The 21,368-nt window shown below is 43.8% G+C and overlaps 1 protein-coding gene across 2 annotated transcripts in view; it reads right to left on the bottom strand.

Annotated features, from left to right (window-relative positions):
- Positions 1 to 21,368, bottom strand: part of LOC106570343 (adenylate cyclase type 2) — a 94,403-nt gene that overhangs the window by 59,978 nt on the left and 13,057 nt on the right. For both annotated transcript variants that reach the window (XM_014142541.3, XM_014142542.3), the window contains exons 2-4: positions 11,674 to 11,871; positions 3,599 to 3,760; positions 1,827 to 1,976 (exon numbers count right to left, since the gene is read on the bottom strand). In XM_014142541.3, the coding sequence (XP_013998016.1) occupies positions 1,827 to 1,976; positions 3,599 to 3,760; positions 11,674 to 11,871 (510 nt within the window). The remainder of the gene's footprint in view (positions 1 to 1,826; positions 1,977 to 3,598; positions 3,761 to 11,673; positions 11,872 to 21,368) is intronic.

Raw genomic sequence — 21,368 nt, 5'->3', positions numbered from 1 at the left:
TGCTTTGCGTTATGTATTGTTGTCTCTACCTTCTTGCCCTTTGTGCTGTTGTCTGTGCCCAATAATGTTTGTACCATGTTTTGTGCTGCTACCATGTTGTGTTGCTACCATGTTGTTGTCATGTTGTGTTGCTGCCATGCTGTGTTGTCATGTGTTGCTGCCATGCTATGTTGTTGTCTTAGGTCTCTCTTTATGTAGTGTTGTGCTGTCTCTCTTGTCGTGATGTGTATTTTGTCCTATATTTATATGTTATTTATTTTTGTATTAAAAATGTTTAATCCCAGCCCCCGTCCCCGCAGGAGGTCTTTTGCCTTTTGTTAGGCCGCCATTGTAAATAAGAATTTGTTCTAAACTGACTTGCCTAGTTAAATAAAGGTTAAATAAAACATTTTAAATATAGAGGTTGTCTCAACCTGCCATCCTGGAAACAGCTGAAGAGCTGAGAGGCAGAGTGGGGTTCTACTGCTCCCGGGCTAGACCACTGGTTGGCTGACCAGGTCGACTGACTCTGTTCCCTGGCAACCTGGTTGATAGCACACAGGTGTGAAATGGCCTTCTGATGCAGGACAATTGACTCAGGCTGAAATTTCGGGTTGGTAGCCTACCTCAGCTGTAAGAAGTCACAAAGTTTGTCTCTATGTCCCAGGGCCAGAGAGAGGGTTTGAGAGAAGTTTTTCTACTGCTGCCCCAAAATGTATGAAGTAGATTTTTAACTCAGAAGAAACCCTCTTGTGCAGGCATGGCTATGTCCCCAGTTGGCGGTTCGTGAAGGCCAGTGATTTTAAGACACTGGAGGACGCAGGAGTCCCACAGCCCCATGTCACCACCCGTTCCATGGCATGGAGGGAGCGGGCAGTGAGAGTCAAGGTACTCACAGTGTCTGTGAGGCTGGACTGCCCAGCTTGAGTCATGCCATGCTGCTGGAGGTGTCCAGGCTGGTGGAGGAGGTCATCCCACCAAGTCAGGCCAGGTATCCTCAGCCGGAACAGGACAAGCGCACTGGTTAGGTGGAGGCTCTCATACGGGGGATAGATGTGCATCCCGGTCCGGAGCCAGAGGCAGGCCCCAAATGGTCCAGGCTTTGGATCCAGGACTGGCACTGGGTCTGGCTGTGCTGTGTCCTGAAGGCAGGTTGAGCCTCAGATCCAGTGCTGGTCGTGGGTCTGGCTGTGCTGTGTCCTGAAGGCAGGTTGAGCCTCAGACCCAGTGCTGGTCGTTGGTCTGGCTGTGCTGTGTCCTCAGGGGGTGGTGAAGGTTGTGGACCCAGGGCTGGAGCTGGGTAATCCGATGGCATTGGGCCTGGGACAGGAGTGGATGACGGACCTAGGACTGGAAATGAGTCGGCCTGTGAGTCCAGGACAGGGCCGGACATCGGACCCAGAGCTGGTGCTGCAGATGGGCCCAGGTCAGTGCTGGAATGGTCCTCGGGTACACTGGGACCAGGACGGTGGTCGGGTCTGGTAACAGCAGGTTGGCCAGGAGAGACACAGGCTGTGTCGGTTGGGGTGCCAGCTGAGTGGCTGCAGGGCTGACTGGCAGTCTGCAGGTTGAGCAGGTTGGAGCTCTGGCACTTGCTGGACTGGCTGCAGCACTGGGGAGTTCCGGCTTACCCCAAAACTAAGGTGCCGGTTTAGATAAGGGACGATTGCTCTGGATACCCGGTTAGAGGCACAATGACGAACAGGACACAGATTCAAGTTCAACCCTTTAATTGCCTCAGGCACCCAATTGGTGCTCTATTTTACACATACACACACAATCAATACTTTATACGCTCTATGTGCGTGTGTGTCTATACCTTTTATGTCTGTGCAAAGTAGACCTACCTGCTGGTGTTTCTCAAACTCCAGTTTGATGGGGGACTTGATGCAGTTGCAGGTGTCCTGGTAGGTCTGTCTGAGGGCCAGGTTCATCAGGTGCTTATGGTACGCTCCAGCCAGGTTACCACACGTAAAGATAATGATGTTAGCCAGGATCTGATAGAGGAGAGGAGAGGAGTGGAGAGGAGAGGAGAGGAGAGGAGAGGAGAGGAGAGGAGAGGAGAGGAGAGGAGAGGAGAGGAGAGGAGAGGAGAGGAGAGGAGAGGAGAGGAGAGGAGAGGAGAGGAGAGGAGAGGAGAGGAGAGGAGAGGAGAGGAGAGGAGAGGAGAGGAGAGGAGAGGAGAGGAGAGGAGAGGAAATAGAATAGCCTTAGTCCTCCTAGGAGAAAATTCTTATTCACAGACTGATACATTTTACCAGACAACCAACCTAACAAACCCACACCCAGACATTACCATTGCCATTCCTGACTTGCCTAGCTAAATAAATGTAAAGTAAAAAAAATAACAAATATCCATCCCATCCGCTGTGTGTGCAGTCACAGTGGCAACACACATCAGACACCCCCTAACTGACTGATGCATGGGCCTCATACAGACATGATGAAACTTCACAATGGTCAGCTGGTGGGAAAGAAGGGGTATAGAACAACACAGATGCTATTGGAGACGTGAATAAAATACTGAAAGAGTCACATGCGAATGACTCAATCAAGAGAAATACAAATCCACCCTCCCCCACTCTCTCTGACATACACACAGAGGAGACTCAATGAGATAAACTCAGTGTCTGACGCCAGTGCAGATTAAGTCTTCTATAATCTAATAACCCAATGTCCATCTATACAACTCAATAACACATTATTGCCCCATAAACCTGCCCTAGTACACATATCTTGTTCATGTAGTTTGCCACTATGTCAACATCAGGCTCATCAAAACCCTGTAAATAAATAGACACAGGTCTTCAGAAGACCAGGCAATAAGTGTGTTTATTACATGTTTATTTACAGAGACATGTAAAGGGTTTTTCCAGTAAACCATGGTGTGTGTGTGTGTGCACATGCAAGCACCCTGAGAGGGATAGAGATTGGCTGAGGCTGTGTGTACCTGTGTGTGCATGTGTGTGTGCCAGCCTACCTGCATGCATACCTATGTCACAGACTTTGTGGGTAACATCTAAGCCTTTTATTTCTGGCTATGTGAAAATATTGTTAGCATTGACCAACAGCACAGACATACTGACACACTAAGTTGTGTTGTAGCTTCACTGACCTAGCTAGCTTCGATAGAGCAGGACATTATGCCCAGTTCATTTATTCCTCAGCAGCATCCCAGATGGCCTCCTACTCCGTATGTTGTGCACTACGTTTGACCAGGGCCCGTAGAGAATAGGATGCTATTTGGCACACAGGCTCAGCCTCTAGCCCCAGCTCTCAGAGTAGCTATTCATTTAGACTGAGAGCTCTACTCTGGTAATGAGGAGCGTACTGAGGCCCACACAGAGTAGAGGGAGAGAGAGAGATCGGGATGAGAGAGAGAAAGAGAGAGAGAGAGGGGGACAAACAGAGAGCTGCTGGATAGAAGCAGGTTGATGTTGATTGTCTTGCCCTGGAGGCAGAACTGAGTGATTTCCAGTAGATGGGCCAACTGTCAAAATTGGTTATATCATAAAAATGTATGAAAATAAAATGTATGTGTGTGTATGTGGTGTGTGCTTTGAATCTGTGTGTGTGTTTATGTTTAAATGTGTGTGTGTGTGTATGTGTGTACCCTTACCTGCCACACCAGTGGTTCCAAGGCCTCTGCAGTAAACGCCAGACACACACTGAGTGTGATTGTGTGTGATAAACATGTGATGATGCTGGCTAGGACTGCTCCCCTCATGGAGAACGGCAGCATGGTGTAGACCACAAACACTATGAATAGGAAGAAGGACACCTGGGAGAGAGGAAGACACAGGATGTTACCGGGGGAAACGTTAACATGTTACACCACAAACACTGTGAATAGGAAGAAGGGAGAAAGGAAGTAGGAAGTCATAGGGAGATTCTCAATTGGACAAAAGTTTGTCCTCTCCTCGACTCCTCCATCCTTCTTTCTTCTGTGATCCGGAAACCAAATAAGTGGTAGAGTGGTTGAGGGGATTGTCAATTCGTTAGTAGGCAAACGAAGGCGTCTGCTCCACTCCTCAATTACCTACTTTGACAGATGATGCACAACAGCATCCTCGCGGTGTCTAGCACAGCGTTTTACAATATGCCACACCCCTTTGAATCAGCTGTTGTTTTCTTGAAAGAGAAAAGCATGGACACATTTAAAAGCAATACTCTACTTAATGTTTATCTATAAAATGTCTGCCACAACTAGCTGCATTTCTTTTATCACTTTACACATTTATTTTGGGAATCCTCCCCTGTAAACATCCTTTGCCTGAAGACGCGTGGGTGGAGAAGAAGTGTCTAATTTCATACAAGTGCATCTGTTTCCAGAAGATGGAGGAGAGCAAAACCAATTGAGATTCTCCCATTAAATATTGCAGGGAGACACTTTAACATGTTACACGATGACATCCTGGGAGAGAGGAAGTAACGGAACATTCCAAGAAGTCACTTCTGTCACTGTACTATGGTCCACCAGGCATCAGCACAAACTTTTCTCTGACTCTTAAATGTTTGGTCTACTACATAAATCATGAATAGGGTTACAAAATTCTGCAAACTATCCCAAAATACATCGTTTTCCAGAAATTCTGGTTGCATGACTCCGGATTTCCTGCTGATTCCTGGAATCTTCCAAACATCATTTTTGGGAAAACCCCTGAATTTTGGGAAAGTTAACAGAATTTTGCAACCCTAATCATGAATCACGTGTGTGCATTAGCCTACCGAGCTAAATCCTTAGGCAAGTTTACTCACCATACAACATTAGTTTGGGGAACCTTTCGCAGCAGAGAGTTGTTAATAACAGCCTAAATCATATCACGTTATAGTTATAGCACTACTGATATACCAGGATCAGAACAGGAAAGGAGGAGCTGGACACAGGAACTAAACAAACAGATAAGGAGGTCATGGCTCAGAGCGTATCCCATCACAGCAGCACCATGGACACGAACCAAGACCTCACTAACAGGAAGTGGTGTCTGACAGGGACAGGAAGTGGGAAGTGGAATAGGAAGTCAACAGAGGGTCACAGTGAGTGTCTATATCACAGTAGTTCAAAGGTAAGGGTTCAGGAAAGACAGAGAGATGACAGACACTATGACTACTAGAGGGATAGAGGGATATTGTGCAGAGAGATTTGATTTGATTTACTAGGATTCCCATTAGCTGACGCCAATGTCGACAGCTAATCTTACTGGTGTCCGACATATAACAAAAAAGACATTACAGACAAAAGACTTACAATTTACATACAGAAAAAAACGAACATGTAGTGTGTGTGTGCATCTATCACATACATGTCAGTACATACACACAACAAGTAGGTCAAATGGGGGAGACCGTTGTGCCGTGAGCTGTTGCTTAATTTGTTTTTTTGAAACCAGGTTTGCTGTTCACTTGAGCTATATAAGATGGAAGGGTGTTCCATGCACTCATGGCTCTGTATAATACTGTACATTTCTTTGGATTTCTTCTGGACCTGGGGACTGTGAAAAGATCCCTGATGGCATGTCTGGGGGTGTAACTGTGTGTGTCAGTGCTGTATGTAAGTTGACTATGCAAACAATTTGGAATTTCCATAAAAACAAGAAGTGACGCAGTAAGTCTTTCCTCAACTCTTAGCTAAAACAGACTGGCATGCATAGTATTAATACAGTGGCTTACGAAAGTATTCACCCCTTGGCATTTTTCCTATTTTGTTGCCTTACAACCTGGAATTAAAATAGATTTGGGGGGGGGGGGGTTGTATTATTTGATTTCCACAACATGCCTACCACTTTGAAGATGCAAAATATTTTTTATTGTGAAAAAAACAAGAAATAAGACAAAATAAAACAGAAAACTTGAGCGTGCATAACTATTCAACCCCCCAAAGTCAATACTTTGTAGAACCACCTTTAGCAGCAATTACAGCTGCAAGTATCTTGGGGTATGTCTCTATAAGCTTGGCACATCTAGCCACTGGGATTTTTGCCCATTCTTCAAGTCAAAACTGCTCTAGCTCCTTCAAGTTGGATGGGTTCTGCTGGTGTACAACAATCTTTAAGTCATACCACAGATTCTCAATTGAATTGAGGTCCGGGCTTTGCCACTTGCTTGGTGGTTGGTGCATGGTGGTGCCCCTTGCTTAGCGGTGTTGCAGACTATAGGGCCTTTCAGAACAGGTGTATATATACTGAGATCATGTGACAGATCATGTGACACTTAGATTGCACACAGGTGGACTTTATTTAACTAATTATGTGACTTCTGAAGGTAATTGGTTGCACCAGATCTTATTTAGGGGCTTCATAGCAAAAGGGCTGAATACATATGCATGCACCACTTTTCTGTTTAATTGTTGTTGTTTTTAACAAATTTATTTTTTCCTTTCACTTCACCATTTTCAACTATTTTGTGTATGTCCATTACATGAAATCCAAATAAAAATACATTTAAATTACAGGTTGTAATGCAACAAACTAGGCAAAACGCCAAGGGGGATAAATACTTTTGCAAGGTGCTGTATTAGCCTTCTGATTACAATGAACAGCAATATGTGTCGCTTTGTTCTGGGCCAGCTGCAGCTTAACTAGGTCTTTCTTTGCAGCACTTGATCATATGACTGGACAATAATATAAAAATAGAGCCTGTAGGACTTGCTTTGTGGAGTTTGGTGTCAAAAAAGCAAAAAAGCAGCAACCTCTCCCCATCTTTACAACCATTGAATCTATATTTTTAAACCATGAAAGTTTACAAGCTAAGGTGACACCAAGTAATTTAGTCTCAACTTGTTCAACAGCCACATCATTCATTACCAGATTTACCTGAGGTCTAGAACTTAGGGAATGATTTGTACCAAATAAAATGCTCTTAGTTTTAGAGATGTTCAGGATCAGTTTATTTCTGGCCACCCATTCCAAAACAGACTGCAAATCTTTGTTAAGGGTTTCAGTGACTTTATTAGCTGTGGTTGCTGATGCGTATATGGTTGAATCATCAGCATACATGGACACACATGCTTTGTTTAATGCCAGTGGCAGGTCATTGATTTAAAAAAAAAATGAAATAGTAGAGGGCTTAGAGAGCTGCCCTGAGGTACACCACACTTTACATGTTTGAAATTAGAGAAGCTTCCATTAAAGAAGAACCTCAGTTATATTAGAAAGATCTCTGAACTCACGATATGGCAGAGGTTGAAAAGTCATAACACATAAGTTTTCTCAACAACAGGTTATGGTCAATAATATCAAAGGCTGCACTGAAATCTACCAGTACAGCTCCCACAATCTTCTTATTATCAATTTCTTTCAACCAATCATCAGTCATTTGTGTCAGTGCAGTACATGTTGAGTACCTTTTTCTATAAGCATACTTAAAGTCTGTTGTTAATTTGTTTACAGAGAAGTTGCCTTGTATTTGGTCAAACACAATTTTTTCCAACGGTTTGTTAAGAGCAGGCAGCAAGCTGATAGGTCTGCTGTTAGAACCAGTAAAGGCCACTTTACCATTCTAGGGTAGCGGAATGACTTTGGCTACCCTCCAGGCCTGAGGATAAAGACTTTCATCTAGGCTCAGATTAAAGATATGACAGATAGGAGTGGCTATAGAGTCAGCTACTATCCTCAGTAGTTTTCCATCTAAGTTGTCAATGCCAGGAAGTTAGTCATTATTGATCGATAACAATATTTTTTCCACTTCTCCGACAGACAGACAGACAGACAGACAGACAGACAGACAGACAGACAGACAGACAGACAGACAGACAGACAGACAGACAGACAGACAGACAGACTTTGGAGGTTGAAAGTGACAGTGACACTATCCAGCCCAGCTGTTTTCCAACAAGAGATGCAATTCTTACCACCAACCCTGACCTTGTGTCATAGGCGTCGTAAGGATAGGACCAAGGCGCAGCGGGTAAAGTGCTCATACTTAATTTATTTGATGAAAACACTTAAACAAAATAAACGTACGACGAAAAACAGTTCCATAAGGCACACAGGCTATACAGAAAATAACCACCCACAAAACACAAGTTAAACAAACCTCAACTAAATATGGCCTCCAATTAGAGTCAACGACAACCAGCTTTCTCTAATTGGAGGTCCTACCAAAAAAACCAACATAGAAATAGAAAACTAGAGTTAAACATAGAAATAGAAAACATAGAACCTAAACCAAAAACACCAAAACACACAAAACAAACACCCTCTGCCACGCCGTGACCAAACTACAATGACAAATAGCCCCTTTTACTGGTCAGGACGTGACACCTTGACTTCAACCCAAACATTAATTAAGAACAAATAGCTTTGGTGCTGCTAGCTCATCATTTCTGCTGATATTGACATTGTTTCTGTTCTTGAATGGCCATTTAGTGACAAACAGCAATGTGAGAAGGGATATGGATGTTTTACTGTTGACAGTTGGTTTCTCATCCTTTATTTGCTACAGTCAAATGTTAGATGGTCTACTTTTCTAAGTTTATATATTGTTTTCTCTTCCATCATTCTCTTTCCGTTTCTCCATCTCCTCTCTCCCACCCCTTCTCTCTCCTTTCCGCAAGCCAACCAGCCAGGTCAGAATGAGGGAGGGTTGTATTGTTTTGATGGTACCAGGTGTCTGGAGCTCTGATCCAATCTGGCTTCCACTAATACCTGCTCTCTCCTGGGAGATTCAATCAGGTCCAGACACAACCAACTCCTCAGCTGAAAGGGCTGCTGTGGGTGTGTGTTTATGTGTGTGACAGATTGTGTGTGTGACTGTTACTAAGCAGAACATAACCTGTTCTAAACTTTCAGATTCTCTCTCCACACCCCTCTCTTTCCGTCTCTCTCTCCCTCCCCACACTCTCTCTCTCTCTCTCTGTTTGAGAACAGACTGTAGTCGCAGCAGTAGTTGCAGACAGTGTTATTTAGCTCAGTGTGTTCCATCAGTATGGTTGAGAGTGTACTTCCTCCTGGCTCCAGGCTGATTGGCTCACAGTAAAGAGCCATTTTTCTCATTCTTCTAGTCTGAGGCATTTACCATCATCCTCACAGGACACCTGGGTGGTGTTCTATACCTGAACTACCTGTCATATAAGAACACTCGTTCTCCTTTCAATACGTTTCCTCCTTAAGGTGCCTACTGAGAATGTGGAATTAACCACTAGAGTAATGATATGAGATTAGTGTCTGTGTAAGAAGGAGACAGGAAGAGAGAGAGGTAGAGAGAGAGAGAGAGAGAGAGAGAGAGAGAGAGAGAGAGAGAAAGAGAAAAGAGGACAGGATATAGCTGAAAGACCCTTTCAGAAAAAACTCATGATTTCATGTGAAAAATCGAATGTAGTAGGAGAGAAGGGGAGAGAGAGTCATTGAGCAGAATAGGTTGTTTAATAATGCAGAATGATTATGCTCTCACAGATGGAGAGATGGATAAAAATATCTCCACCACGATGATGGAAGAGTGAGGGAGAGAAGCTAGGAGAAGGAGGGGGGTATGCGGGAGGGAGAGAAGCAGTGCCGCCTCTAGCCTTTTGAGGGCCCTAAGCGAGATTTGGTTGGGGGGGGCCCCCTACGTCGCGGGAAAAACCTTTTAGTGCCCCCACTTTTGTATTTTCTTTGTATTCTAAAGTACATTTCCTGCAATTCTACACATTTGCCATTGGGTGTAGAGAAAGTGTTGCAGTTTTAAAGCACATTTTCTGCAATTATTCACATTTTGCCATGGGACGGAGAACATTTTGCAGTTTTAAAGCACATTTTCAGCAATTTACACATTTTGCTATGATTTATGCCACGTTCATATGATATATGTGTAAAAGTGACTAACAAAATCAACGGGGGCACCCTGGAGGTCAGGGCCCCTGAATGCATGCCCTGCGTGGCCGGTCGGTAATTTGGTGATGATAAGGCCTACTATAAGGTTTATATAGCTGGCTAGAATACCTTGCCTAGCAACCTAAAAAATGTTAGCTGAACTCGGCTAATTGAGTGACTGACATAACAAGTGGAAAACTGCTGATGCACTACCCAACTGAGTTCCTTTTTGGTCGGGGGCCCTTAGCAGACGCAGGGCACTACTCTCCATGAGTAGTCTGCTAAAAGGAAGAGGAGGCTCTGGAGAGAAGAATGCAGAGAGGGGGAGGGAAGAAGAGAAACAGAGGGTGAGGGAGGGATGGATAGAAGTTAGGAAAAGGAAAGGGGGTGCAAGGTTGAGAGAAGGAGGGAGGAGAGGAACAGAAGGGGAAGGAGGGCTGGAGAGAAGGTAGGAGAAAGAGAAGGGGAGTGACGGTGAGAAAGGGAGGGAGGAGAGGAACAGAAGGAGAAGGAGGGATGGAGAGAATGTAGGAGAAGGAGAGGGGAGTGACGGTGAGAGAAGGAGGGAGGAGAGGAACAGAAGGGAAAGGAGGGATGGAGAGAAGGTAGGAGAAGGAGAGGGGGAGTGACGGTGAGAGAGGGAGGGAAGAGAGGAACAGAAGGAGAAGGAGGGATGGGGAGAAGGTAGAAGAAGGAGAGGGGGAGTGACAGTGAGAGAGGGAGGGAGGAGAGGAACAGAAGGGGAAGGAGGGATGGAGAGAAGAGGAGAAGGAGAGGGGGAGTGATGGTGAGAGAGGGAGGGAGAGAAGGTAGGAGAAGGAGAGGGGGAGTGATGGTGAGAGAGGGAGGGAGGAGAGGAACAGAAGGGGAAGGAGAGGGGGAGTGAAGGTGAGAGAGGGATGGAGAGAAGGTAGGAGAAGGAGAGGGGGAGTGAAGGTGAGAGAGGGATGGAGAGAAGAGGAGAAGGAGAGGGGGAGTGAAGGTGAGAGAGGGATGGAGAGAAGGTAGGAGAAGGAGAGGGGGAGTGACGGTGAGAGAGGGAGGGAGGAGAGGAACAGAAGGAGAAGGAGAGGGGAGTGATGGTGAGAGAGGGAGGGAGGAGAGGAACAGAAGGAGAAGGAGAGGGGAGTGATGGTGAGAGAGGGAGGGAGGAGAGGGACAGAAGGAGAAGGAGAGGGGAGTGATGGTGAGAGAGGGAGGGAGGAGAGGAACAGAAGGAGAAGGAGAGGGGAGTGATGGTGAGAGAGGGATAAATGGAAGGAGACCAGGGAGGATGAGGTAAAGTGTCAGATATAAAGTAAATAGAATTTTAGAAATAAGGAGAGACAGAGAGACGCGGGGGGACTGGGAAAAAGATCAAATGAAAAGTAAATTGGAAAAGAGAGAGGGAAGGAAGGAGGGAGATAAGGAGGTGGGAGAGTAAAGTGAATGGGCCTGAAAGGTAATGTATCTGTCTCCTGATCTCTCACCTTCTGTGGCTTAGCCTAACACTTAATCACACATGAGGAACACTCACGGTAAAGGACACACACTCACACACAGACACACAAACACACAAAAGCAGGTAGCCTAGAAGTTAGAGAGGACGATCGCCGGTTTGAATCCCAGTTCTGATGTAGTAAACAGTAATCAAAGATGGCATCTCAGCCGCTGTGGTTTTGAGCAAGGCACTCAAACCTTAAAAAAAAACAGTTCCAGCAGCAATGAACCGTGGCTAACCCTGTGGTCCCAAACCCTTGTATGTGTGTCTCAAGGGATTGGGTTGAAAAGCAAAAAAGCAACATTTCTCCTTTAAAGACGAATGGACAATAAAATATTAATGAACAATATGTTTCTTCTTCTACACAAACATACACACACAACGCTGCCCAATATGCGCACGCGAGCGCACACCCCACCACCTCACCTGGTCCCAAGGACAGAGGATCCCCCCGGAGAACATGAAGAGGTAACCCATGGCAACCAGGCAGGCCCATATAAGGAGGGAGAAGAGGCGGAGCATGCGGTTGAAGACGGACTCTATGCAGACCAGGATGAAGATGGAGAGGAAGAGGAAGAGGGTGGTGGGCACGGTGATCAGGAACGCTAGGTGGTCCTCCATATTCTGGAGAGAGAGAGGGGAAGTGAGGGAGAAAGGGGGGAGGGGAGGTGAGGGAAGGAGGGAGGGAGTTTAGAAAAAGGAGAGAAAAACGAGACAGAAGCTTTTTGTCTCCTCAATTTCTGAAGGAGACAACTTCACACCGCCTCTCTTTCTCTCACTCTCTCTTTTGGGTTAGCCCACTAAAAATGCAGGCACGCTTTGTATTGTAATTTTTGGGGATAAAAGCATCTGCGAAGTGGTGTATTGTAGACCAGCAGAATACACATCGCATCACCACACACACACAGGGACAGACAGACAGGCAGTCTGAGCCCAGAGAATGTGCTACTGTGTCACTTCTATCCTCACACTGTCACTGTCAGCATTTAAAACCTGTCAACGCACATGCCAACACATACACACACTCTCTCACTCTCTCACACAAACACAAACATTTGTTTTTACTATCCTTGTGGGGAACAAAGAATTGATTCCCATTCAAAATCCTATTTTTTCTAACCTCTAAACCTAAACCTAATCCTAACCCTAAACCTAACCTCTAACCCTAAACCTAACCTCTAACCCTAAACCTAATCCTTACCCTAAAGCTAAGCCCTAAGCCTAAAATAGTAAAAAAGTAAAACCAAAAACACACACACACACACACACACACACATGGTCTCCGTTCATACCATTCATACCCTCCTCCATACTCCGTAATGCATCCATGTCTAATAAAATGTGTACCCAGACTATTTGCATTGCCCCCCTCTTTTACGCTCCTGCTACTCTCTGTTATTATCTATGCATAAGTCACATGACTCCCTCACCCCTCACCCAGCCATAACCTGTGTGTGTGTCACTGGCGGTTGGTACCGTTTAAGATTAGGGAGGACGTTTTTGTTGTTGTTGATGAGCATGGCCTTATTTCTATTACAGCATATTGGATGACATAGTCCCTTCACCCAGCTCAATGTAACATAACATCGATAGGTTTAGGCTACCACATGATACTAACATTTTACCCATCATGAGGTTGCTACAACCTAGCCTATGAATGAACGCTTACAACGTAGGAGCACAGGTCAAGAGAAAAATTTGATAGAAAAAAGGTGACAGACAGTGACATATTAATACCGCCTTGCACACTCTTACCTGCATCTAGCTGATCTAGGGTGTAATCATTAGTCAAAACAGTTGCAAATGAGAGTTTCTATCAGACAAATGCAGCTATTTTTTATCCCCGTTTTGTTCAGTTAAAGAAATATTTTAACAGAATCGGTGGAATGAACACACCCCTGATCACCCCCAAACACAGTTCACTTCCATTACAGCCACATACAAACAGCATGATCTCTTTGCTCATTGTATAATTCCTTCTTGCATCTACGCGCTATTCTGTGACCAGGTGAAAAAACCCTTGCAATACAAACTTTATATCATAACTGCTAACCACTACACTCAGCCTACATTGTTGTCACCATATTAGTTAACACACCATAATAGTTAGCATAGCTACTAGAACTAGCACGTTAATAAACCCGCTACAATTATGCGGCACAGTTTATAGCAAGCAGTTTAGCAGTTACACCTGTGAGCCCAGGTGTCAATAAATTAATAAAACCAAAATCTTACCTTGACTTGGAAGAGTTCAAGTGTTGGATAGCCATAGCCAGTTGACTAACATAGCATCCCTATCTGTTTGATCCGGGTGTTTGAGTATGCTAAACTAGCTAGCTGCATTCGCTAGCTAGCCGCAATATGTAACTTTTTGAGCGACCTGACCAAATTCACATAGAAATGTGTGTAATGTGTCTAAGAAGCGTTAGATATGTTCGGTTTTGCATCTTTTACTTTCAGTTTTGCACACCAGCTTCAAACAGCTGAAAACACAATATTTTGGATTGTGGAAAATATATTTCACAGCGGTTTAGGTTGTACAATGACTCTCTACACTTGCTTGTTTTATCACAAACTGAAATTGAGCAAATTATTCAAATTTTAGCAACAAGGAAATGGCAGAGTGATTTCTATATAGTGCAAATTAAGTGAAAATTTGTGAAAAAAAAAGACAATGAAATATAGCTATGTAACGTGTTCGCTGGGAGTCCGGAAACAAGTACAGGGAGTGAATAATGTAATAAATAAACAAACATGGAACAAAACAAGAAACACGAAAGCGTACAGACATGGGACACCAAACAGAGTCAATAACGCCAAGGGAAAAACCAAAGGGAGTGACAGTTATAGGGAAGGGAATCAGGAAGGTGATGGAGTCCAGGTGAGTCTGATGATGCGCTGGTGCATGTAATAATAAGCAGACTGGTGACCTCGAGTGCCGGAGAGGGAGTATATGTGACACTACCCCCTCCCTGACGCGCGGCTCCAGCCGCAGGACCATGACCAGAGGGATGGGAGCCTGACGAACCAGCTGAGGCATGGGAGCCTGACAAGCGGCTGAGGCATGGGAGACTGACAAGCCGGCTGAGGCATGGGAGCCTGACAAGCCAGCTGAGGCATGGGAGCTTGACAAGCCGGCTGAGGCATGGGAGCTTGCCAATCCAACCGAGTCTTGTGAACCTGTCAAGGTAGCTGAGGCATGGGAGCCTGAGGAGAAGGCTGAGGCATCCCAGGTAGCTCCGGTAGCGAAATCTGGAGACGATGTCACCTACAAAACAAAAAACAAAAACACTCCCTGATGCTCCCCTTTGGGGAGGCGTTATTCTGTAACGTGTACGCTGGGAGTCGGGAAGCAAGTACAAGGAGTGAATAATTTAATAAATAAACAAACATGGAACAAAACAAGAAACACGAAAAGCGTACAGACATAAAACACCAACAGAGTCAATAACGCCAAAGAAAAAAACAAAATGAGTGACACTTATAGGGAAGGGAATCAGGAAGGTGACGGAGTCCAGTTGAGTCTGATGAGGCGCTGGTGCGCGTAACGATGGTGACAGGTGTGCGTAATAATAAGCAGACTGGCGACCTCAAGCGCTGGAGAGGGAGTATACGTGACAAGCTAGCTCTCTCTCTCTCCCTCTCTTGCTTCTCCTTCATTTTTGAAGAAATTAATCTGTTGAAAACTGTTCAACTATTGTCTTTCTCTCTCTTTGAGTTAGATACTCACCACATTTTATGCATTGCAGTACTAGCTAGCTGTAGCTTATGCTTTCAGTACTAGATTCATTCTCTGATCCTTTGATCATCGGTTAACCACATCTCAGTTCATGCTGCAAGAGCTCTGATAGGTTGGAGGACGTCCTCTGGAAGTCATAATTACTGTGTAAGTCCATGGAAGGGGGTGAGAACCATGAACCTCCTAGGTTTTGTATTGAAGTCAATGTACCACGAGGAGGACGGAAACTAACTGTCCTCTGGCTACACCATGGTGCTACCCTACTGAGGTGCTGTTGAGGCTACTGTAGACTTTCATTGTAAAACAGTGTGTTTTATCAATTATTTGGTGACATGTGAATATATTTAGTATAGTTGTATCTAAAAAGGATAACTAAATAAAACTCAAAAAAATTCACTGAGGAGAATGGTCCTCCCCTTCCTCCTCTGAGGAGCCTCCACTGGTGTGTGAGTGTGTGTGTGCCTGCCTGCGTGGGTGTGTGCGTGCCTGTGTGTATGACTGCCTCTCTGTGTACACACGTGAGCAAACATGTACGTGTGTGTGTATGTGTCCACTCCCTCTCATCAAAAACACCCAGGTAAAAGCCTGATAGTGTGCTAGTGTATTCATTATGCAGGAGTCCATTAGCCTTTTACTGCAATGGGCTAAATCAGGGTCACACAGTCTTTCTTGGTAGTCTTAAACAAATGTACTTTGAAACAAAAGTATACACCTCACACACATGGTTATGGGCTTACAAAACAGAAGACAGCTATACCATGGCAGATATAGAGTTGAAATGTATTACATTTTGAGTTTACATCCCAATATTACACTTTATATACATCACAGAAGACTGAAATATAACGAAACCGTTTCATATAGAAACACCAGATTTTTGGCTGTTTAAAAAAATTCTTTAAAAAAACATGAATAACATTCCAACCCATGATGCCACTAGGTCATATGACTGCAGGAAGGGCTACAGCTAGAGGCTGGGTGGAGGTCGAGGCCTACTTCTCTGACATCGAGAGTGCAGGGTCCGGATCAAATATACTTAACAAAAATATAAATGCAACATTCAACAATTTCAACAATTTTACTGCGTTACAGTTCATATAAGGAAATCAGTCAATTGAAATAAATTCATTAGGCCCTAATCTATGGATTTGACATGACTTGTCAAGGGCTCAGCCATGGGTGGGCCTGGGAGTGCATAGGAATTGAGTTGGACATACTGCCAAATGTTCTAAAACGACGTCGGAGGCGGATTTTAAGGCAGCCCCCCGCATCTCTCTGATTCAGAGGGGTTGGATTAAATGTGGAAGACACATTTCAGTTGAATGCATTCAGTTGTACAACTGACTAGGTATCCCCCTTTCCCTTATGGTAGAAAATGTAACATTCAAGGTGTACCTGTGTAATAATCATGCTGTTTAATTAATCAGCTTCTTCATATGCCACACCTGTCAGGTGGATGGATTATCTTGGCACAGGAGAAATAACGTTACTCACTAATTGGAATGTAAACAAATTTCTGCACAAGATTTGAGAGAAATAAGCTTTTGGTACATATGCAAAAGTTCTGGGATCTTTTATTTCAGCTCATGAAACATTGGACCAACACTTTACATGTTGTGTTTATATTTTTGTTCCGTATAATTATCCTGCCTTTCTGTCTCTAAGAGGTTATAAATTGTAGAGATACAGAAATTGGCATAATTTTCAAAATGTAGATTTTGCATAAGAACATTATGAGAGCCTAGAATATCATCAGAAGACCCTCCATATTATGATTCTGTGATACAGAACACATCAGTAGAATACATTCTATCATTCTGCAGTTCTATGATTTGTATTTGTGTGTTTTGTGGTGTTCTATGATTCCATGGTAGAATACATTGGTGTTTTATGGTTCTATGGTAGAATACAGTGGTGTTCTATGGTTCTATGCTAGAATACAGTGGTGTTCTATGGCTCTATGGTTGAATACATTGGTGTTCTATGGCTCTATGGTCGAATACGTTGGTGTTCTATGGTTCTATGGTAGAATAGAGAGGTGTTCTATGGTTATTTGCTAGAATACAGTGGTGTTTAAAGATTCTAAGAAGTAGCAGTATACGTATGTGTCAGGGTGTGTAGAGCCAGGCTGAGGCAAGGGGGACATATTGTTAGGGGGGGTAGAGTAATGCCTCAGCAGCAGTGCTATGATTTAAGGTCTGACTTGGCCAGGCAAAACCCAGGAGACTACTAGCTAGCTACTGACACCCCAAGAAGCACAGAGAGCAAGCACCCAAACAGAATTACAATGAGCTTTATATATATATATATACATACACTCACAAAAGTGTGTGTGCGCATACACACACAAACACAACGCATACACAGAAAGCATACATACACACACACGTGCTCATACACACACACTCAAACACAACAAAACACACCCCTCCAGTCGCAGCCATTATTATCAATCCTTGTTCCCGCTCTAAACCACACTCATGAATATTTGATAAAGTGTATAAAATACAAATTATGGCAATGACTCACTAACTGCGTGATTAGCAACATAATGTCATACTTTACCTTTCGTCACACATGCACACACCAGTGGAAAAAGGTAAAACTATACTAAATATATTCACTTCACCAAATAATTGATTCAAACACACTGTTTTGCAATGAAAGTCTACAATAGCCTCAACAGCACTCTGTAGGGTAGCACCATGGTGTAGCAGGAGGAGAGCTAGCTTTCGTCCTCCTCTTGGTACATTGATTTCAATTCAAAACCTAGGAGGCTCTTGGTTTTCACCCCTTTCCATAGACATACACAGTAATTATGACAACTTCCAGAGGACGTCCTCCAACCTATCAGAGCTCTTGCAGCATGAACTGACATATTGTCCACCCAATCAAAGGATCAGAGAATGAATCTAGTACTGAAAGCATAAGCTACAGCTAGCTAGCACTGCAGCGCATAAAATGTGGTGAGTAGCTAACTCAAAAAGAGAGAGAGACAATAGCTGAACAGTTTTTAACAAATTAATTTCTTCAAAAATGAAGGAGAAGCAAGAGAAAGAGAGAGATTTTTCTGATTTATTTTTACTTTCAGTTTCACTTACTTAGCTAGCAAATGCAGCTGACTAGTTTAGTTGCTCAAACACCCAGCTCAAACAGAGGGATGCTATGTTACAACAGAGGGATGCTATGACTATCCAACACAACACTGGAACTCTTCCAAGTCAAGGTAAGCTTTTGGTGGTGTAACTGCTTACTGAATTTACACTGTAACGTGACTGCATGATTGTAGCGGGTTTACTAACGCATTAGTTCTATTAGCTATATTGACTAGAACGTTACTTAGTTAATATGGGGACAACGATGTAGGCTGTGTGTAGCAGTTATGCTATGGTTTGGCTAGGAAGGGTTTTTTCGCTTGGTTACATACAGCTGATGTGTTGTTCATTGAAGTCCACAAACTAAGGGAAAAGGTCAGAGGAGGAGATTGCATAGAGGTGAGAATGAATACAACGTGGCTGCTATGAAAGTGAACTGTTTATGCGTGATCAGGGGTTTATTCATTAAACCGATTCTGTTGAGAAATGCTTCTTAAACTTAAGCAAACGAAACGGGGATAAAAATATCAGAATTTGTCCAAAATTAAGTCTAGTTTGCATCTGTTGGACTAATGATTACACCCTAGATAGGCTAGATGCAGGAAAGAGTGTGCAAGGTGGTATTGAATGACAGCCATTGTCTGTCCATGTGTCATTTTTCTCTAGACCCGTGTGCACCTATGTTGTAAACTTTCATTCATAGGCTAGGTTATAGCAACCTCTTGATGGGTTTAGGGAAAATTTTAGTATGATGTAGTAGCCTAACCTATCGATGTAACATTGGAATATGAATGACAGTCATCCAACATGCTGTAATAGAAATAAGGCCATGCTCATGAAAATAAAATTGTCCTTCCTCCTCATAAACGGCACTGACCGCCACTGGCACACACACATGCTCACAGGAACACACATGCACACACACACGCACACAAACACACACAAACGCACACTCTGCTCATCTCCTCCTCGTCTGTAACTGAATAACTGAATAGTCCTGCTCTTTCCCCACTTTAGAGCTCTCCCTTAGCCCATCTGCGGTGAAAACTCCTGCCATTTGCACATTTCAAATTGTTAGCTATTTAAAGCTATTTAATTCCATTTAAACCCATTCAAGCCAATTTCCCAGGCAGGACAAAGGGAGAGGGGGAGGTGACGGACTGCTGTTCTCTACTGTTTTGTCTACAAGAACAATTACTTCCCTTTTACCTCAGACTGACTGATTCCACCTTTATACAGGGGGAAGAGGGAGGGAACATAACACTGTCAGTCAGCGAGGGGGAAGTGAGTGTGTGTGTGTGTGTGTGTGTGTGTGTGTGTGTGTGTGTGTGTGTGTGTGTGTGTGTGTGTGTGTGTGTGTGTGTGTGTGTGTGTGTGTGTGTGTGTGTGTGTGTGTGTGTGTGTGTGTGTGTGTGTGTGTGTGTGTGTGTGTACAGTGCCTTCAGAAAGTTTTCAGACCCCTTTACTTTTTCCACATTTTGTTACATTTCCTTCGACCTCGTGGCTTGGTTTTTGCTCTGACATGCACTGTCAACTGTGGGACCTTATATAGACAGGAGTGTGCCTTTCCAAATCATGTCCAATAAATATAATTTACAGGTGGACTTCAATCAAGTTGTATAAACATCTCAAGGATGATCAATGGAAACAGGATGCACCTGAGCCCAATTTGAGTCTCATAACAAAGGATCTGAATACTTATGTAAATAAGGTATTTATTTTGTTAAATTTTAATACCTTTGCTAAAATTCTATTAACCTGTTTTTGCTTTGTCATTATGGGGTATTGTGTGTAGATTGGTGAGTATTTTTCATGTATTTAATCCATTTTAGAATAAGGCTGTAACGTAAAAAAATGTGGAAAAGGTTAAGGGGTCTGAATACTTTTCGAATGCACTGTATGCACTTTCCATGTTTTCTGAAAGTCTTGAATATTTATCTAACATGGGATGTAGATTATTGGACATTTCTCACCTCTCTCTCTCTCTGTCATGTTTAATGGACAGCCACCATTGTTGAGCCTAGAGCTTTTTATTCTAGAAGTGTTACAACATGACAGTGTGAAGTGTCAGAGTGTTAAGTATCACAGTCTGTGTGTGTGTGTGTGTGTGTGTGTGTGTGTGTGTGTGTGTGTGTGTGTGTGTGTGTGTGTGTGTGTGTGTGTGTGTGTGTGTGTGTGTGTGTGTGTGTGTGTGTGTGTGGTGCGTGCATGCGTGTGTGAAGTGTCAAGACAAGTGTGTGAAGACTATCACAGATCAATGTCTCCTCCAGGGAGCTCTTGAAATAGACAGAGGTTGCAACAACATCAACAAGAACAACAATAACAACAACAAATTGTCCAGACAAGGATTTCACCATTACAGTAGGCCGTAGTTCAACATTAATAAGTAGTTCAACAGTCAAATCTGTTCCAATATAAAAGAAGGCATAGTTCAACATTCTAACTATCTCTTCCAATAACTGGACATTTCACAAGCAAACAGAGATGAATGCCAGGTTGTTCAAACAGAGCCAAATGGACTAAATAATAATAGATACCTACATTGGGTGGCTGGTATTCTGTCACAATGCGTTACCCCCTGAACTGCATACTGTACACCCACAGTCTGGTGATGTCATATTTTGTCATATAATGTCATACACCACATGACCAAAAGTATGTGGACACCTGCTCGTCGAACATCTCATTCCAAAATCATGGGTTGGTCCCCCCTTTTCTGCTGTAACCTCCACTCTTCTGGGAAGGCTTTCCACTAAATGTAGGAACATTGCTGCGGGGACTTCCATTCAGTCACAAGAGGATTATTGAGGTTGAGCACTGATGTTGGGCGATTAGACCTGGCTCGCAGTCGCGTTCCAATTCATCCCAAAAGTGTTCGATGGCGTTGAGGTCAGGGCTTTGTGAAGGCCAGTCAAGTTCTTTCACACTGGTCTTGACAAACCATTTCTGTATGGACCTCACTTTGTGCGCGGGGGCATTGTCATGCTGAAACAGGAAAGGGCCTTTCCCAAAGTTGGAAGCACAGAATCATCCAGAATGTCATTGTATGCTGTAGCGTTAAGATTTCCCTTCACTGGAACTAAGGGGCCTAGCACGAACCATGAAAAACAGCCCCAGACAATTATTCCTCCCCCACCAAACTTTACAGTTGGCACTATGCATTGGGGCAGGTATCATTTTCCTGGCATCCGCCGAACCCAGATTCATCCGTCAGACTGCCAGATGGTGAAGCATGATTCATCACACCAGAGAACGTGTTTCCACTGCTCCGGAGTCCAATGGCAGCA

This window comes from Salmo salar, chromosome 14 (genome assembly GCF_965601325.2).
Source record: "Salmo salar chromosome 14, fSalSal1, whole genome shotgun sequence".
Classification (NCBI taxonomy): Eukaryota; Metazoa; Chordata; class Actinopteri; order Salmoniformes; family Salmonidae; genus Salmo; species Salmo salar.
The sequence above is the reverse complement of the archived record's forward strand: the minus strand, read 5'-3'. Positions and strand labels throughout refer to the sequence as shown.